The sequence below is a fragment of the Macaca nemestrina genome, chromosome 9, assembly GCF_043159975.1.
Source record: "Macaca nemestrina isolate mMacNem1 chromosome 9, mMacNem.hap1, whole genome shotgun sequence".
NCBI classification, from domain to species: Eukaryota; Metazoa; Chordata; class Mammalia; order Primates; family Cercopithecidae; genus Macaca; species Macaca nemestrina.
This window is the reverse complement of record NC_092133.1, coordinates 29,679,350-29,700,657: the sequence shown is the minus strand read 5'-3', so window position 1 is coordinate 29,700,657 and position 21,308 is coordinate 29,679,350. Positions and strand designations below refer to the sequence as shown.

Genomic DNA, 21,308 nt, shown 5'->3' with positions numbered 1-21,308 from the left:
AAGCCGCCGCCGCCGCCGCCACGGGCGTCCTGACCGCTCGGACCCGTCGGACCAGGCCGAGTGGGAGCGAGCTTGCGGGCAGGTGCCGCTCCCGGAGGGTGGGCCGGAGGCGAGGTGTCCACCGCGCCGCTCGCGGGCCGGGCTTGGCGGAGGGGCCGCTCGCGCAGCACCCCCACCGCGGGCCGGAGCCCGGGTCGCCGCCCCGCCTTCTCCCGGGACCGCCCGGCCGGAGCTGCGGGGGCCGAGGGACGCCGCGCCCGCCGCCGCCAGCCGGGCTCGCGCGGGAGAGCAGGGAGGAGAAACTTTGCCTTTTATTGTTTTTAGTCCTTAAGTGCAAGGAACTCTGTGTTGGGAGGAAAAATGTCCTTCTTCAATTTCCGTAAGATCTTCAAGTTGGGGAGCGAGAAGAAGAAGAAGCAGTACGAACACGTGAAGAGGGACCTGAACCCCGAAGACTTTTGGGAGATTATAGGAGAATTGGGCGACGGAGCCTTTGGGAAGGTGTACAAGGTAAGAAGGAGAAAACGGGAAGTTGTACTGCGAAGATAAAACAGCCACTGCCCTGGAGTGGCGGGAGGACTTCTGCTCCCCTAGTCCCTTTCCTGTCTCTTGCTCCTTCTTTTGACTGTTACAGTTCGATGCAACTTTACTTGGCTGGTCATCCAAGGAGTAGGTAAGAAGTCGGGTTTACGGAACAAAATGGGGCCTGGATGGAGTTTAAAGAGCGATTGGAAAGGGAGACAGGGTTATAAAGTCTACTCTGTCGAACTTCAAAGGAAATGAGAGTGTTCCTTAATTTATAGGAGGGGTCTGGTTGTGCCCTTCAGGTATTTTAGAATGAGAAACTCATTGCACTTTGCAGTGGATTTGTCTACTGCCTGCATTCGCGTGCATGCTTGTAGTGTAACAGTTCCCTTTTTAGGGTCCAGGGTATTTTTCTGGTTGTATCTAGAGCTAATACAGAACTAGTTGGGATCAAAGTGATTGCTACTTGCGGTCTCTTCTTGAGTTGGTTGCTCTACAGCATACTATAAAATGGAATGGAATTTCTGACAAAATTTCCAAAAGAAGACCTTCATGTGGTACTAGTTTTAAATATATTTATAGTAAGCATTGACTAGAAGTATCAGCGCTTAAGAAATTAAAAACACACACGCATATATTTATTTCAATAGGAAGAAGCTTGGCGTTTCAACCTGAAGGCACTAATGTTAACTGTTTACTATCTCCTAGTAATATGGTCTCCTAGTAATAATATATCTCCTAGACATATGAATGATGTCATTGGAGTATTTTCATCCTGAAGGGCGAATTTTTTATGAGACAGCGTTTAGGGGAAGGACCCACAGGGTTGCCTAGAAGTGAAAACGTAAGAAAATAACTTACGTTTATACAGGGCTTTGAAGTTAAGTACTTTCAAATAATTTGGCCCCCATAAAAATCTTGTGAGGTAGGCAGGTCAGTATTAGTATCCACATTTCACAGATGAAGATATTGAAATTGTTCACAGCCACATGAGTCTCAGCCTAGACTTGAACTCAGGTCTTCTGAGCCCATATTTAGTATTGTTTTTTATTTTAACAGTCACTGGAAGAAATGAGAGCATTTTGCCCACTCCTTTTTTTTTTTTTCGCCCTTTGCCCAGGCTGGAGTGCAATAGCGCGATCTCAGCTCACTGCAACCTCCCCTTCCCGGGTTCAAGCGATTCTCCTGCCTCAGCCTCCGGAGTAGCTGGGTTTACAGGCATGTGCCACCACGCCCGGCTAATTTTTTATTTTTAGTACAAATAGAATTTCTCTGTGTTGGTCAGGCTGGTCTCGAACTCCTGACCTTAGGTGATCCGCCCGCCTCGGCCTCCCAAAGTGGTAGGATTACAGGCGGGAAGCCACCATCCCCGGCTGCCGGCTACTTTCTAAGCACCATTATACTTCTGCCTTTGCCCTGCCTCAAATGCATCATGTCAAAACCCCAGTCCTCATTCTTTATCCAGGCTGAAGTATCTCCTCCTCTCTGTGTGCTTTCAGAACACATTGTTCACATGGCTATTATAGCACTCGTCACTTATTACAGTTAATATGTTTATGTTTCTATAATAAAATTAAGGGCCAAAATTTTGATATGTATTTGGGTTCATCCACTGCCTTAGCATATAGTGATGTATCTGTTTACTTGTTGAAATGAAAGAATGTGTTTTATCTACATATGAATGCTATCGTGGAAGCTATCATATGCTGTGGAAGTTGGCAAAATAAGCTTTGTTATTTGTGTGGAGGGTAGAGTATGGGTTTCAGCAAGAGCTACATAAGATGCAAGGCTTCAGTGTAGTGGGAAGATCACTCCTAGGAATCTAGCGTTGTGTTTTAGTGCTGGCTGTCAGAAACCGGCTTTGTAATCCTGGACAAAACACATAACTTCTCTGGGCCTCCGTTTTCTTAGCCATAATACTGACTTTCTTAAGAGTTGAGATTCTTTCACCCATTAAAGTTCTGTGAGTATGTACTTAGCCTGGAAAGGCAAAAATAAATCCTCAAGGCACCTAGAATCTTGTAGTTAGAAGGTGGTAGGTGATTATGGGCAGTTTTCATGGTGTAAATATGTTTTATCGAATATAAACAGTTTAGTAGTAAGAGCACTGGCTCTGAAGTTGGAATATAACAGCTCTCTCACGCAATAGCAGCATATGACCTTGAACAAGTTTCTTATTTGTCCTATACCTAACTTTGCTCATCCGTAAGATATCCTCAGTGTGAGGATTAAAGAAGATAATAAATATAAGGCACATTGAAAGGGCTCAGTAAATGGTAGAAATTACATTTTAGAGCTCATAGATGCAAAATATCGGGTGAGATAGGAAAAGGAACCAAGAAGATAATAAACCATTTTGTTGGTTTCTAATGGCATGGGCAGATTGTGTGGAGATACTAAAGCCCTGTGTTATTCTTTCACGACACTTTCTGCAAAATGTGATCTATCTTCCTATACTGAGACATTAATTGAAAATTTTCTGAAAAACAAGAGTCTTATTTCATGTAGTTATTTGAGCACTATAAAATCGTGTCAAGAAGAATTTCTGTGGTCTTGATGACTGTATTTTAGCATGATATTTGAAGAGCGTGGGCTGGCACTATTTTTTCTTTTTTCATTTCACTGCTGTCTGCTTCTAAGGAGTAGGGTGTGAGTTTTTAAAAAAATAAAATTTGAAATTAAAACTTATCTGACTTCTTATGGCCTCTTTTTTCTAAAAGTTTTTGTTTTTCAAGATTCCGTAGAAATTGAGGATTTATAAACTTCCTTATATTTGGGGGAAAAAGCTGTGGAACCTTAACATTGTACATAGTAGTATGTAGTAGAAAACTGTTTATAAACTTGATTCTATCATTTGCTTATGGAAATTGGTAACTTACAAAGATCATATTGTAAATAGAGATGAGGTTGAGTATCCCATTTCCCAAATGCTTGGGACCAGAAGTGTTTCGGATTTTGGAATTTTTTGGATTTTGGAATATTTGCATTATACTTAGTTATTGAACATCTGAAATTGAAAATGCTATAGTGAGCATTTCCTTTGAACATCATGTCATGTTAGCACTCAAAGTTTCAGATTTTGGAGCATTTCAGAGTAGATTTTCAGATTTGGGGTGTGTAACCTATAGGTAATCATGTTGTGTATTTAGTTTGTGTCATTCTTCCATGGTATACTTGTATTCCTTCCACTCAGTCCAGCACTGTACACATTTAGCAGTTACTTCCTTGCCTGAAAAAACTTCACTACTTTAAATTTATTTTCTCTTTTAAAAATAGTATTATTTGATATATAAATGAAGATAGGTCATATCCTTCACAATTTTTTAATCTTTGGATTTCTTTTTTTTTTTGAGATGGAGTCCCTCTCTGTCGTCCAGGCTGCAGTGCAGTGGCGCAATCTTGGCTTACTGCTATCTCCGCTTCCCAGGTTCAAGCAATTCTCTTGCCTCAGCCTCCAGAGTAGTTGGGACTACAGGTGCATGCCACTGTGCCTGGCTAATTTTTTGTATTTTTAGTAGAGACAGGGTTTCACCATGTTAGCCAGGGTGGTCTTGAACTTCTGACCTCAGGTGATCTGCCTGCCTTGGCCTCCCAAAGTGCTGAGATTACAGGCATGAGCCACTGCCCCCTGCTCCCCCCACTGGATTTCTTTTGTTTTTAACAGAAAAAAAGAATGACATAAGATATTAATTGAATTGCATTTCTGGAAAGCTATATTATCTATTAAACCAGTTTAAACTAAACTCTTGGCTGTGTGCTGGATGAAAGTGATTTCTGTATGACAACTGATGTCTTTGTGTCTTTTAAAAAATAGTAAAATATATAATCTTTGTATTAAAAAGTATGGAAACATATACATTTAGCAGATAATGAAGTGAATTAATTATTAACAACCATCAGTGTCAAGGAATTCTGCCAACATCCGAGAATCCCTGTTGCCTCCTTTCTGTGTCTAATACTTTCTCTCTCCCTAAAGGAAACCACTATCATATCTTTAAATTATTCGTTTTTTTGCTTTTCTTAATCATTTACTGTCTAGGTTTATATCCCTAAATGTTATAAATTTAGTTTTGTATGCACTTGAGCTTTATATGAATGGAATCATATTGAGCATATTCTTTTGTGTCTTGCTTCTTTCAAAGTCAGTATTATGTTTGTGAGGTTCATCTTTATCACATAGAGCTGTAGTTCTTTTTTATTGTAGCATTGTATTCTGTTATATGATGATATCACCAATTATTTACTATTGTACTATTAGTGGATATATTGGTTGCTTTCAGTTTTTGGCTCTTACACAAAATAGTAGTTGCACATATGCATGAGTTTCACTAAGTGTTAATCCAGGAATGGAATTGCTAGGTTATAGGGTAGTGTATCTTTAATTTTACCAGATGATGCCAAACTAATTACACAAGTTTACATTCCCACCAGCAGTTTAAGAATTTCCTTGCCCTGCATCTTTGCTAACATTTAGTGTTGTCAGAATTTTAAACTTTTGACAGCCTGATAATGTGTTACATTTCTTATTGTGTGTTTAATTCACCTTTCACAGATTACTAAAAATAATTCTTTTAATATATTTTTGGTAATCTGAATTTCTTCTTTTGTGTTCGGGTCTCTTACTCATTTTTCTATTGATGTCTTTTTGTTTATATGTTGAGTGTGTGTGTGTGTGTGTGTGTGTGTGTACAATATATGTGTTTTGAATTTTAACTGTTTGCTGGTGATAGTTATTGCAAGTATATTCTCATTCTGAGACCTGTCTTTTCATTCTCATTGTAGTGTCTTTTTATGAATTCTTTAACATGGTCCAGTTTGTAATTTTTTTCCTTTACAGTTGATGCTTTTTGTGTTATGTAAGACATTTTTTCCTAGCCTGTGATCATGAAGATAATTTTCTATATTATCTTCTAAAAGCTTTATGGTTTTGCTTTTCTTTGACAATTAGATCTACAATCTACCTAGATTTTTGTAAATGGTGTGAGGTAGGGGTCCAGTTTCATTTTTTTCCCCATATGGATACACGATTGTCCCAGAACTATTCACTGGAAAGAAAAATATTTCCCCACTGCTCTGCAGTGCTCTGTTGTGTAGCATGTGTCTGTTTCTGCATTCTCTGTTCTCTTCATTGATCTATTTGTCTATTCCTGTACCAGTATCCCACTGTCTTAATTAGGAAAGCATTAAAATAAATGTCTGCTGTTTCTTCAACATAGTTTAGTATTATTCTTGGCCCTCAGGGCTTCTGTGTACATTTTCGAGTTAGCCTGGTTGAGTGCCACAAAAAAAAAAACAACAAAAAAACAAAAAAAACCTGTTTTTTTGGGAGAGAGCTCATTGAATTTATAAATTAGTTTTGGAAAAATTATAACCTCTTTTTGATATTGAGTCTTCCCACCTGTGCATGTTTTATCTCTGTTTAGGTCTTTTTTAGTATCTTAATAATGAGTTACAGTTTTTTCCCTAGAAATTTTGGGAACACAAACTACTTCAAGGATGTTTTAAACACTTTGTTTTTCCTGTTCGTATTTCCTCCTTGTTTTTGTTGTGTACAGCCTTTAGTAGCCTTTTGAGAAAGGATCCATAGAAAACATAGTTTTTAAGAACTTGCCTGTCTAAATATGTCTTTATTGTAAGGTCACAACTTAATATATATAATTCTAGTTTAAAAGTAAGTTTTTAAAGAATTTTTAAGATTTAGAGTCTGTTAGTTTTGAAGACTTTCTTCCATTCATTATCTTCTGGCTTCAAGAGTTGCTGTTGAATGTCTGATGCCATTTTGCTTCCTGGATCCTTTGCCATCTTTTTCTCTTAATAGCCTTTAGGATTTTCTTTTATCCTCTGTTCATGGTGATGTACTTTGATGTAGGTCTCGTCATCTTCCTTCGTTTTGCTGGGCTCTTGGTTAGTCCTTTCAATCCAAAGACTTACGTCCTTCAGTTCTGTGACATTTTCTTGTATTATTTATTTGACAACCTCCACCCACCACTTCCCCCAATAATGACTCTTGCCATGGTCTTAAGATTCTTCACGTCCCTAAATTCAGGGTACACTTACCATTCTTACTTGACCTATCAGGACCATTTGAGATACTTGACCATTCTTTCCTTTAAAAAGTTCATCTTTTGGCTTTTAAGTCACTATACTCTTGATTTTCCTTCCACCTCTATGTCTGTTCCTCACATTCCTTTGCTGACTCTTCCTCTTTCTGTCTTTAAGGTGTGGGAATTCCACAGGGCTTAGGTATAGGCCGCCTTCTCCTTTTCTTAAGAGAACCCGCCTTCTCCCATGGCTTCAGTTACCATCTAAATGCAATTTCTGTCTCTACCCTAATACTTCCCTTTTGAACTCTAGATCTACACATCCAACCGTCTGTTAGAGATTTCTGCTTAGATATCTCACAGATACTTTAAACTGCAAGTCCAAAAGATGAACTAATTCAGCTCATGATGTCAGCCACAAATTTGCTCCTTCTGTGTTCCCATTCAGTAATTACCACTTCCATCTACCAGTTGCATAGGCCAGAGACCTAGAGGTCATTTTTAACACCTGTTGCTGCCTTCTCCTCCAAACCTAATTAAGCACCAAGGCCTGTTAATTCTACCTACTAAATATTTCTCAGATCTACTTGTTTCTTTCTTCACTGTCATTTCACTAGTCAAAACTGCTGCAGTCTCTTACTCAGACTACTGCAATCTTATTGGTGTGTTTTTGGGCTTCATATAATCATTTACATGATTCTTTTAATCCTGTAATCATTTAATATATTCCTTTGTATTGGGCTGCTTTTGCTAAACATTATGTGAGTGAGTTTCATCCGTGTCGTTGCATGTAGTAATCATTTGATCTTTTTCTTTGCTTTATGGTATTTTATGAAATATTATAATTTATCCATTCTGTAGTATTTGGATTGTTTACACTTTTTGTATATTAAGAATATGATTCATGGCCCGGTGCAGGGGCTCATGCCTGTAATCCCAGCACTTTGGGATGCCAAGGTGGGAGGGTCGCTTGAGCCCAGGAGTTCAAGTACAGCCTGGACAACATAGGGAGATCCCATCTTTATTTGTTTTATTATTATTTTTTTCTTGAGACAGAGTCTCACCTCTGTCATCCAGGCTGGAGTGCAGTGGCGTGATCAACTCCCCGGGCTCAGGTGATCCTCCCACCCCAGCCTCCCAAGTAGCTGGGACTGTAGGCACCTGCCACCATGCCCAGCTAATTTTTGTATTTTTTGTAGAGATGGGATTTTGCCATGTTGCCCAGGCTGGTCTCAAATTCTTAGGCTCAAGAGATCTGCCCACCTTGGCCTCCCAGATTGCTAAGATTACAGGTGTGAGTCACCGTGTCCAGCCTTAAATTTTTTTAATTAAAAAAAAATACGATTCATGAATATTCTTGTGCATTTTGGTGCACATATGCCATTTTTTCTGTTGGTTATATACTGGGAAGGAATTTTCTAGGTCATAGGTTATATGTATTTTCAGCTTTAGAAGATATTACCAGTCTTCTAAGGTGGTTGTACCAATTTACACTCGTGTCAGTAGGGTATGGGAGTTTTCCCAGTTGCTCTCTGTCTTCACTTACACTTGGTATTGTTACTAATATTATCTTTAATGTTTTTTGTTAGCCATTCTGTTGAGTGTGGTGGTTTTATTTACATTTTCCTGATGACTAATGAAGTTGAGTGCCTTTTTATGTGCTTATTCAATATTTGGATATCTTTTTTTGTGGAATTCCTGGTTATTTGCCCAATTAAAAAAAAAAAAACTATTTTGAGGTATAATTTATATACCACAAAATTCACCCATTTTAAGTATATAATTTTGTGAGTTTTAGTAAATCTGTATAGTTTTGCAACCATTACTACAATCCAGCTTTGGAACCTTTCTGTCACCCATAGAAAGTTCCCATGTGCCTATTTTGCAGTTAGTTTCTATTCCCACACCAACTCAAGATAGTCCTTACTTGCTTTCGAAATGACTCTGTAATTTTGCCTTTTCTAGAATTTTTTAATAAAGGGAGACATACAATATGTGTTCTTAACATGTGTGACTTTTTGCACTTAGCATAGGGTTTCTCAGTGTTGGCACTACAGCCGTTTTGGACAGGATAATTCTTTTTTTATGGAGGGCTGTATTATGCACTGTAGGATGCTTCCCTGACCCTACCTCTTTGTGACAACCTAAAATACCTCCAGACATTGCCAAATGTCTCCTGGATGGCAGAATCAGTACCACTGTTTGAGTGTAATTTTTCAGGATTCATCTGTGTTATTCATTTGTCTATTAACATTTTTGGTTATTTATTTTTTCTTTAATGATTTGTAGGATATGAGGTCCTTTTTCTACAATGTAGATTGCTTTTCATTTATTTAATTCTTTTTCCTGATCCATAGAGGTATTTTAAAATTAGAAAATAAATTTATTAGAAAACAAAGGTTGAAAATAAACAGAGTGAACAAATACTGCTTTTGCTTGCCCCAAAACCTCAGTAAAAACTGTTATCTGGCTAGGTGCAGTGACTGATGCCTATAATCCCAGCACTTTATAAATTTGAGGCAGGAGGATTGCTTGAGCCCAGGAGTTCAAGAATAGCCTGGGCAATATAGCGAGACCCCATGTCTACGGGAAGTAGTAAAAAAATTAGCTGGGCATGATGGCACTCGCCTGTGGTCACAGCTGCTGGGGAGGCTGAAGTGGGAGGATCCCTAGAACTTGGTGGAGGCTGCAGTGAGCTGTGATTGTGCCACTGCACTCCAGCCTTGGTGACAGAGCAAGACCTCGTCTCAAACAACCTCAAACAGCTATTATCCCTTAAAATTTTAATATTTTTTCATACGAGTTCTGCATTTCCTTGTTAAATTTTTGCCTTGATATTTTATCTTTTCAGCTACTATTTTGAATGGGATAGTTCTTCCATTATGTTTTGCAATTATTGTTTGGATATAAGAAAGCTATTAATTACTATTCTATAATATCTTAACCTTATTGATTGCTCTTATTGTTTATTTTCCCCTCAACATTGAAATTTTTCAATCCTATAAAAATGTTGACATGTAAAAGAAGTTGTATGGTGAACATACATGTATCCACTACCTAGATTCTACAGGTGTTCATATTTTGCTATACTGACTTTATTACACACATCTATCCATCCATTCATCCATTTATCCATTCATTATCTGTTTCTCTTTTTCATTTTCTTTTCTTAAGGATTTTCTCCTTTCAATTATTTGTACCCTTGTTTTTTTTTACTTGTCTAATTATGTTAATCCTTTCTGAACAATTTTAAATAACCTGACGTTGGAAATGTTAGTAATTTAGTGAATTATTTTATACTATATTTTCTGGCACAATTTTAAGGTTTTAAACTTTCCTTCTTAGTTTTCTGTTTTCAACCAGAAAGTTATTGTTTATGTGCTGACATAGACTTCTAGATAAAGTGACATACTACTTTATTCCCATGTTTCTTCTTTGTAAATCTGTGTTTAAATTCACACAGATCTTTAACACAACTCTGTAACAGAAGCAGTTAATTCTTATTTTGCCACAGTAGTGTCTCTATGCCAAGGTACACTTCTGCTTGAATATAAGATGCTATTGTTGTCACTGTATGAAATGTTGCCTTTTTATTATAAAAATCTGTCACTTTTATGTACCAAAATGAGAACTGAGATGGTTTTGAAATTTCAGAAAAAATTTTAACGCAAGGAACTAATCGATTCAGTGAATTTTTTTTTTCTTAAAGAGGAATCATTTTCAGAAGTAGTTTTTAAGTGATAATCTCATCTCAAGATAATGGGAAGAAAAATGTCAAGACCAGGGCAGTTATTTTATATTCCTGTGTTTCTTACTAACCTTCTGTTTTTTATCTGTAAGGATGTAACTACTGAATGTACGTATGGAGTATAAAAACAATATTTTATTGTTCTTTTAATTTATAAGATGATCAACTTTTCCAGCTTACCAGCTTATCAGCCCACACTTCTTCCTATAAATTAATGCTGAAACATTAGTTAATTTGAGTGCTTTCTTTAGAAAGGGAAGGTATTTGAATCATCCCTCCTTCCATCCCTTCCTCCTCTCTTGGAAAGTGTGAGCAAAGTTAATTTCATTTATCTTTGTATGTTGTCATTTTAGCATCTCAATTTTAACGAAATGTACTGGAAATCAAGATATTTTATTTTTTAATTTTAATTTTACTTTTTTTTTTGAGACAGGGTCTTGCTCTGTTGCCCAGGCAGAAGTACTGTGCCATGATCTTGGCTCACTGCAACCTCCGCTTCCCAAGTTCAAGTGATTCTCATGCCTCAGCCTCTGGAGTAGCTGGGATTACAGGCATGTGCCACCACACCCGGCTAATTTTTGTATTTTTTAGTAGAGATAGGGTTTCGCCATGTTGGCCAGGCTGGTCCCCAACTCCTGGACTTATGCTATCTGCCGGCCTTGGCCTCCCAAAGTGCTGGGATTATAGGCATGAACCACTGTATCCAGCCAAGATATTTTATCTTTGCTTGTAAAGCATGTTTTATTTCCAGTTGGTATGTTGTATGGCATGAGCTTTATAAAGTCTCTTAAAATTTTAAAGGTCTGTGTTATGGCTTATTAACATTTAAAGATAAAGTAGAGCCAGGTGCGGTGGCTCATGCCCGTAATCCCAGCACTTTGGGAGGCCGAAGCGGGCGGATCACGAGGTCAGGAGATCAGACCATCCTGGCTAACGTGGTGAAACCCCGTCTCTACTAAAAATACAAAAAATTAGACAGAGCTTGCAGTGAGCCGAGATCACGCCACTGCACTCCAGCCTGGGCAACAGAGCGAGACTCTGTCTCAAAATAAATAAATAAATATAAAGTAATATTACTTAATTTATTTCAGAGTATCCTGTCAAAATTTTATAAAGAATGGCCGAGGAACTACATACCGTGTCTGATTTTGGATCTTTAAATTAACCATGATAGAATCTTTTTTCTGGCTCCCTTTTTTTTTGTCTGTGCCCTGATGGATGTGAAGTGGTGTCGTCCCTGATTACTAATGAGGTTGAGTTCCTTTTCATATGTTTATTGGCCATTAAGTCTTTTGGGCTCTCTCTTTTTCTCATTGATTTATGGGGGTCATTATATATTTTGGATTCTTATCCTTTGTCAGTTATAGATGATGTACATATTTTCTTTTGCTTTGTGGTTTGTCTTTAGGATGTTCTTTTTTGCGTAGACATTTTAAGTTTTAATATAGTGAAATTTATTAACTTTTCCCTACGTGGCTAATGTTTTTGTCTTTAGAAATTCTTCCCTACCCAAGATGGTGAAGATATCCTGCTGTGTTATCTTTGTAAAGTTTTATGGTATTGCCTTCTACATTAGGTCTGTAAATAAATGGGTGTTGATTTTTGCTTATAGAGTGAGGTAAGGGCCGAATTTTATTTTTTCTATGTAGATACCCAGTTGTCCCAACACCATGTGCTTTAAAGACTGTCCTTTTCTTACTGCTTTGCAATGCTTCCATCATATAATGGATGTCCATATGCACGTAGTATATTTCCATGACATTCTTTTAGGTTAAATTTTTAGAATTGTTAGAGCAAAACAAACGATTATTAATGCTTAGTTTGAAACTACAAAATTTGTGTAAATTTATTTTCCAATTTTTTAATTGTAGTAAAATACACATAAAATTTACTATCTTGACTATTTTTTAATATCCTATGAAGATTCACCATCTTCATGATTTTTAAATGTCTAGTTCAATGGTATTAAATACATTCATAATGTGCAACTGTCACCACTGCCCATCCCCATGCCTCTTATGTTTTAAAATGAAACTCTACCCTGTTAAACACTAACTTCCTCTTTCTTCCTTCCTCCAGCCCTAGGCAACTGTTCTACTTTTTGATACTGTGATTTTGATTCCTCTAAGTACCTCATTAAATGGAATCATACAGTATTTATCATTTTGTGACTAACTTAGTTCATTTAGTGTAATGAACCTTAAGGTTCATCCATGTCATAGCATATGTTAGAATTTCCTTCCTTTTTAAGGCTGAATAATATTTATGGTATATATATACACATTTTGCTTATCCACTCATCTATTGATGTCACTTGGATTGCTTCCATGTTTTAGCTGTTGTGTGTTTAGCTATGAACGTGGGTGTACAAGTATGTCTTTGAGACCCTGCTGTCAGTTTTTTAGGGTATATACCCAGGAGTGGAATTCCTAGATCTTGTAGGAATCTATTTTTAATTTTCAGGGGGAACTGCCATACTGTTTTCTGTAGCTGTACCAATTTTACATTTCCATTGATTTGTGCACAAAACAAGAGTTCTAATTTCTCTATATCTTTGCCTATACTTGTTCTTTTCATTCTTTTTTAAAATAGTCATCCTAGTGGGTGTAAGGTGGTACTTACTATAGTTTTGACTTATATTTCTCTAATATTAGTGATGTTGAGCATCTTTTCATGTGCTTATTGGCCATTTGTATATCTTCCTTGGAGAAATACCTGTTCAGCTCCTTTGCCCGTTTTTGAATTGGGCTAGTTGTGGTTTTTGTTGTTACTGTTGTTGTTGTTGGGTTTTAGGAGTTCTCTGTATATTCTAGATATTAATCCTCATCAGATATATGATTTATAAAGATTTTCTGTCACACTGTAGGTTGCCATTTTACTCTAATATTGTCTTTTAAAATGTATAACATTTTACAATTTCATCAAGTCCAGTTCTGTGTTTTCTTTTGTTGCCTGTCCTTTGGTGACATATCTCAGAATTCATTGTCAAATTCAGTATCATAAAGCTTTTGCCTCGTGCTGTCTTCTGAGAGTTTTTTATAGTTTTAGGTCTTACATTTAGGTTTTTCTTTGGTCCATTTTGAGTTAATTTTTGTTTATGGTGTTAGGTAAGGGTCCAACTTCACTGTTTCACATGTGGATATTCAGATTTCCCAGTACCATTTTTTGAAAACACTGCCCTTTTCTCGTGAACTGGTCTTGGAACCCATGCCAAAAATCATTAGACCATATATATGCCAGTTTTTCTTTCTGGTCTCTATTCCATTGGTTTATGTTTCAGGACTGCACTGTTTTGATTACTGTAGCTTCTTAGTAAGTTTGAAATCAGGAAGCGTGAGTCTTCAAGCTTTGTTCTTTTTCAAGATTATTTTGGCTATTCAGGGTCCATTGAGATTTCATGTTAATTTTAGGATAGGGTTTTCTATTACTGCAAAAAATGTCATTGAGATTTTGATAGGGATTGCATTGAATCTGTAGATTGCTTTGGGTAGTATTGACATTTTAACAATATTAAGCCTCCAATATATGAGCATGGGATGTGTTTTCATTTATGTCTTTAATTTCTTTCAGCATTGATTTTTTAGTTTTCATTGTACAAGTCTTTCACCTCCTTACTTAAGTTAATTCCCAAGTGTTTTATTCTTTTTGATGCTATTGTAAATGGGATTGTTTTCCTTACTATTTAAAAGTCTTTATTTTTCTTGAATTAATTTCCAGACGTGGTACTTTTTTTGTCTTATTTTAAAATGTTTTTGAAATTGTCTTTTTGTGTTCTGTTTTTCATCTTTTCCAACTATGTAATCTATGCACATTTCCTCGGCTTCTTTATTACACAGTTGTGTTTGTTTCTGCATATTCATGCTGCTCAGAGTCAATAAGTCCTTGAAATAAGCAGGAAAACTGTGTGATCTGAGAATTGGTAAAACATTTTGGAAACTGCAGACTTAGCCAAGTTTAACTTATTATTGACACCATTGTTGATGTATTTTGACCAATGACTAAATTTTGAATACATAACCAGAACAATATAAATAAAACAGAGTTTGGGAATGTGGAGAAAATATAAGGATAATATAAAGTGTATTTCTTTGTCTTTTGCAGAATTCAGGAAATGACATAATCTTTGGATTTCTGTAATATTTTACATAAATTATGGAAAGAATATGTACAGTTGATCCTCATTATTTGCAGATTTTGTATTTGTGAATTTGCCTACCTGTTAAAGTTTACTTGTAGTCCTAAAATCTATGCTTGCGGCACTTATTTGGTTATTTGTGTGTATGCGCAAAGCTGCAAAAAAAAATTGAATCCTCTGACAAGCACGTTCCCAGCCGAACTTGAACAAGGTGACACTGCCTTGATTTCACCTCTCATGGAGAGATGACCAGAGGATGGAGACAGCAGAGGGCAGTGTAGTGAAGTGCAAGAAGGTCTGGCTGTGGGGCCAGTTGGACAGGATTTGAATCCCAAGTCTGACATCTGTTTTTGGGATGACCTTCCACAAGTCAGTTAACACTTAAATACCTCATTTCTCTTTTGTAAAATAAAGAAAGGAGAATCTCCCAGGATGAATTGTTTTCAGGATTTAAGAATATGGTAATCTATGTGAGGGGTGTGTGTATGTGCATGGATTTCCCTATGAACAATGTTTTAGTAGTTGCTAATTCAGTGCTTGCAGCGACTTTATAGAGCATAACTACCACAAATAATGAGAGTTAACTCTGTATCTTTGCTAAATGATGTTGAGTAATTTTATTCTTTTTTAATATTGATACTTGTTCCTACCAAAATCCTAGCAGAACTGAAGAGATCATAATTTGCATGTAATTTAAAACAGGTAACAGTATCAACAGCCTAAAAGTATATGCTTCTTTCCGTGCAGTTTCCCCTCTCTTCATTTAATAGCTTTTTGTAACTTTGGATATTTATTACCCAAACGTTTACTCTACTCTGTACCTTAGCTTTCCCATCTATGTTGCTCGTAGGTTTTAGAAGGATTATGCCAGTTCTTAATCTCAGTTCCAAGTACTCCCTTCTATACTTTACTTTGTGATGCTGGTTCAAAGACTGCAGATCACATTTCTGCCTTGCTAGCAGCTCATTTCTGTTTCAAAAGTATAGAGCACTAGAGGGAGGCTGCAAGGAGAAGGAGGAAGAAATGACTTATACCTTTGTCTTGTTTCCTGTGAACTTCCTGTCTGCTTTCTTGTTACTTTGACCATCACCCTTATAGAAGTTTATTTTTTGCTCCAGCATCAGCAGTTTCTTTCTGTAGCAGCTGTTGAATACAGTTTGTAGGTTTTCCAACACTCACAGAACTAACCTCATCATAACCCTTCATAACACCAGCACCAGTTGGTTGGTACCCTGTTCCTCAAAAGTTTGGGTTCCAGTCTCACAGGACCCCTCTTCAGAGACAACAGCACCAGCTGAGCAGCACTGTCTCCTCAGAGGTCCATCTGAGTTTCAGCTCTGTGGAACCCTTCCTCTGAGCTTCTGAGTTTTAATAATTCCAGTCTTTTCCCTTTGTCCCCATAGTCCTAGGGGTGGTAGCTTTTGCCTGTAGTTGTTACCTCCCTGATCCTTTGTATTATTTTTTCAGTTAGCAACAGAATTAGTAATTGTTTTTATTCAATTTTCTCTATTAAAATAATCAATGTGATTTTCCTCCTGTCTGGACCCTAACTGATACAAGGATTAAATAAGTTATAAAATGGAAAGTGCAGAGATCCATACCTCTTCTAATAGCACGATGGATATTACTATGTAGGATAATATACTTGAAATAATTTGAGATTTTTCTTACTGATTTCTTTGTAAAATACTAAAAGTTCCAATTTATATAGCTAAAAACATTAAAATAATCATTGAATTTTATTGATGTTAATATGCTCAAATATCACCTCAGTTAGACCTAACTTGACTACCCTATTTAAGTTGTAAACTCTTGGCTGTGTACTCCCATACCCCATTTCCTCATCTTATTTTATTTTATTTTTTTTGAGACAGAGTCTCACTGTCAACCATGCTGGAGCGCAATGGTACAATCTTGGCTCACTGCAACCCCTCCCTCCCAGGTTCAAGTGATTCATGTGCCTGAGTCTCCTGAGTAGCTGGAATTACAGGCATGCACCACCACACCCTGCTAATTTTTGTATTTTTTGGTAGAGATGGTGTTTCGGCATTTGTCCGTGCTGGTCTCAAACTCTTGGGCCCAAGTGATCTGCCCACGTTGACCTTCCAAAGTGCTGGGATTCCAGGTATGAGCCACCACTCCCAGCCTCCTCATCTTTCTTATTAGTTTACTTTTTTCCCACAGTACTAATTGCTAATATACTAATTTATTTGTTGAGTGTCCACTCCCCAAAATTGTAAGTACCCCAGCACAGAGATTTTTGTTTGTACATTGTCAGCATCTGGAACAGTGACCTAACATACAGAAGGCACTCAGTAAGTATTTGTTGGAAGAATGAATGGGTTTCAGCAGATCAACTCTTTTGGTCAAGATTTGACCGAGATTTTTAATAGATTTTTATGCAGTAGTTCCCCCTTATCTGAGGTTTCACTTTCCATGGTTTTATCTACCTGCAGTCTGAAAATAGGTGAGTACAGTACAGTAAGATGTATTGAGAGACCACATTCACATAATTTTTATGATAGTATATTGTTACAATTGTTCTATTTTATTATTAGTTATTGTTAATTTCTTACTGTGCCTAGTTTATAAATTAAACTTTATCATAGATATGTATGCAAAGAAAAAACATAGTATACATAGGGTTTAGTACTATTCAAGGTTTCTGGCATCCACTGGGGGTCTTGGGATGTATTCCCTGGGGATAGAGGGGGCGGCTGTATTGCGTTTCTTTTCTAGAGCACATTTCACTGGGATGTTGTTTGTCTTTGTGTTTTCCACAGCTTGGACCAGTGCCTTTTAGTGGATGTTCATGAACAGCAATTTGAGTTATTTAGTTTTTACATTTTATGGTTAAATGTTCTTACACACTGGACAATTAGGCTCTTCTTCTTTTGGTAGGGGAAGAATACCTCAGCCTTGAGATGAAATCATCCAGATTGACAGAATCAGTCCCAGTGATTATTTTTTCTTTTTATTCCTTGTTTTTTTAGATTCCTTTCATGTTTATCTGACGTGTTTTTTGTTTGTTGGTTTGTTTGTTTGCCTTTGATTGACTAACACCTCTTTGGGACTGAAATTATCTCTGTTTTCTGTGCTGGTCTTTCAGTTTCCAGCTGAAAATTTTGTTAAAATATATTCTTCACTATGAAATACTATATAATGTTAGAAAATGTAAAAATATAGAAAGAAAATAAATTAAGATTTAAAACTTATTCCTGTACTCACCACGCAGGGAATACCTTCTGTTCAAACAAGAGTAATATGAGGGTGTAATTTTTTTAGGATGTGAAGCCAGTATGGAACATTGAGACAACTTATGTTTCCCAGAATCCCTCATTTGTTTATGTAATGTGGCCAAGCTCTATTGATGATTCATGAAAATAAACACAGTGATTTTAGGTGATCATGACTGATACTTGAAATCTTTTTATCAACAGAAGTTATATTTTAAAATTAAGATTGGGTATTTGTTATTCCATTCTTGTTTTTAACATTTGTTTAGTTCAGTGGTCCCCATCCTCTTTGGCACCAGGGACTGGTTTCGTGGAAGACAACTTTTCCACAGACTGGATGTGGGGATGTTTTGGGGATGATTCAAGTGTGTTACGTTTATTGTACACTTTATTTCTATTATTATTACATTGTAATATATAATGAAATAATTATACAACTCACCATAGTATAGAATCAGTGGGAGCTCTGAGCTTGTTTTCCTGCGACTAGATGTTCCCATCTTGGGGTGATGGGAGACAGTGACAGATCATCAGGTGTTAGATTCTCATAAGGAGCGCATAACCTAGATCCCTCGCATATGCAGTTCATGACAGAGTTCACAGTTCACAATAGAGTTCATGCTTCTCTGAGAAGCTAATGCTGCTGCTGATCTGACAGGAGACAGAGCTCAGGTGGTATTGTGAGCAATGGGGAGTGACTGTAAATACAGATGAAGCTTTGCTCACTTACCTTCTGCTCATTTCCTGCTATGCATCCTGGTTTGTAACAGGCCATGGACTGGTACTGGTTTGTGGCCCCGTGGTTGGGGACCCTGGGTTTAGTTATTTCATTAAGCCTTTATGTGAAGATTTTTTTTTTCTTTTCCCTGAGACAGAGTCTTGGTCTGTTGCCCAGGCTGGAGTGCAATGGCATGATCTCGGCTCACTGTGATGTCTGCCTCCTGGGCTTAAGCGATTCTCCTGCCTCAGCCTCCCAAATAGTTGGGTTTACAGGCATCCACCACCATGCCTGGCTAATTTTGTATTTTTAGTAGGAATGGGGTTTCACCATGTTGGCCAAGCTGGTCTTGAACTCCTGCCCTTGTGATCCACCTGCCTTGACCTCCCAAAGTGCTAGGATTACAGGTGTGATCCACCGCGCCTGGCCTATGTGAAGAATTTTTATGCCTTTAGATGTTAGGTAGATAAGCTCTTTTTTTTTTTTTTTAAATACTTTATGTCCCAGTTATATTAGTGTAGAGAATAGTGTCACACACTTATAAAAATACTTATTTCAGTTTTGTTTTTTTAGAGTTTTTTAGAACCAGATCCTGATGAGTAATTATTTTCAAGCAACAATTTGAGGGACTATTCTTTCTAATGTAACTTTTATTACTTATATTAAACCAAATGACATCATTGTTGGTATAATCAATATATGATAGAATTTGTTACTGTGAGGAATTTTAGAGATTATCTAGTGTGAATTATTTTTCTTCCTTCATGCCAACCCATTCACAAGTATAAAAGACACATCTTTAAAATCTCTAGGACATCAGTCAATTAATTTTAGTGGCTGCATAATTTTCCATTGTAGAACTGTACTGCATGATTTAAGCAGGTTCCTGTTAATGGACATTTAGGCTGATTCACTTTTTCCCTATTGCAAATGGTGCTTTGATGAGTATTTTTGTATCCGCGTGAGTTCTATTTTATGAAGTTATCTCCTTCTGATAAATTCTCCAAAGTGAGATTTAGACGTTTATTTATTGAAACATTTATTAACTTAAAAAAATTTAGTATCTGTTTTTAATGTAATAAGTACAGTTTTGCTGAAGTGATGTTAACATATATCATATTGAAATGTCTTATAAAAACAACCTAGTTAGCATTTTAAGATACGATTCCTAATGTTAAAAAATGATCCTGGTATCTACTACATATTTGGAAACCTTTCATTTGTAATAAATGGTGGTGAGAAGTTAACCAAAGAAAGAAAACGGGAAAATTAAAGTACTAAGAACAAGGAAAAATGACCAAATGATAGAAATATGGGGAGACTAGAAAGGGTAAGAGGACACAAAACTTTGCCTCCACCCTCTTAGGGTCCCTGCTGGGCCCAAGAATTAAATTGACACCAGATAGAGTAGAAGAGAAAAGCATAGAAATTTAATATAAGTTTTATGTGACATGGGGGCCCTCAGAAGAAAATGAAGTCATAGAGAAATGGCAAAACCTACATGCTTTTGTGTTAGGTTGAAAGAAGAGAGGCGATTGTGGAAAAGTAGATATGTTATATGGGGAGGCTAAAGGAAGACATTTAATTTAATAAGGTCTGTTTGTACACAATTCTCTTGACTATGACCCCCTATCAAAGAATGTTTCTTTTCTCCTGGGATAGAGAAGACATCTTTCACAGGAACATTTTATTTCCTATTTTCAGGAAGAAAAGGTGGAAGATTAGGATGCCCTTCTTGCATCTGCTGTTTTTCAAGTGCCTTTCACTCAAAGTGATCCTTATGTCAAAGTGGCATGTTTGAAGTGGTGTATTCTGCCACCCTTCATGGGTAATGATTATGCCTAGTGTTCCATTATTGGAGTGCTAAGCTTGTGGGAGTTTTTTATATCCTACTGCCCAAGGTAATTGCCAAGGTCTGATTTTTCACACACAAAAAATTTGCAACCTCCAGCATAAATGGGTTAATTTCACAAAAAAGGTTTTTGCAACCTCTGGCATAAATGGGTTTCATCCTCCAGCAAAAAGGCCTTTGGAAACAAACCTGGATTTAAATTCTGTTTTGGCCTTTTACTAGCTACATGACCTGGGGAAGCCTTTTAACCCCTCAAAGCTCAATATCCTCCTTTAGAGATAATAATATATCATGGGGTTGTTGTGAAGATTAAATAGTAATAGAAATTACAGCTAAGATTTTTGAATCCTCCTATATATGCCAGCTACTATATTAAATGTTTATTGGTGTTTTTTTTTTCACTTGGCAGATATATGTTATCTTAATTCTCATGAACTTGTGAGGTGTAGGTATGGGTAACTTTTACTGATGAGGAAACTAAAAGAGGGATTTTGTAAATTGCCCCAAGCAACACAGCCAATAAATGGCAAAACCACCAGAATTTAAATCCTGGTGGTCTGACCCCCCAGAGGCTGTGATTCGAAATGCTGTCCCCTGTGCATGTGAGCGCTTAGTGCAGCGCATAGCCGTAGCATGCACTCATTCATATTTATGTTTAGGCTGTCTTTTAAAAATAGTGTGTCAAGACAATGAGAAGACAAGCCACAGACTGAGGAAATACTTGCAAGACACATATTTGATAAAGGAAAGTTATCCAGAATATGCAAAGAACTCTTGAAACCTAACACTTAGGAAATGAACAGCCCAGTTAAAAAATGGGCAAAAGATTTCAACAGACACCTCGCCAAAGATTTGAGAAATAAGTATATGAAAAGATGCTGAACATCATATGTCATTAGGGAATTGTAAATTGAAAAGATACAAGTACTACTATATAGCTGTTAGACTGGTGAAAGCCATGCTTGCTGGCAACCCCAAATGCTGGTGAGGATGTGGAGCAACAGGAACTCATTCATTGCTGGTGTGTATGCAGACTCTTTCAGCCATTTTGGA

The 21,308-nt window shown here is 37.0% G+C and overlaps 1 protein-coding gene across 2 annotated transcripts in view; it reads left to right on the top strand.

Moving 5' to 3' along the window:
- Window positions 1–234: 234 nt before the first annotated feature.
- LOC105478317 (STE20 like kinase) overlaps window positions 235–21,308 on the top strand; it is a 61,015-nt gene continuing 39,941 nt past the window's right edge. For both annotated transcript variants that reach the window (XM_011735440.3, XM_011735439.3), the window contains exon 1: window positions 235–510. In XM_011735440.3, coding sequence (XP_011733742.2) covers window positions 361–510 — 150 coding nt within the window. In that variant the 5' untranslated portion in view covers window positions 235–360. The remainder of the gene's footprint in view (window positions 511–21,308) is intronic.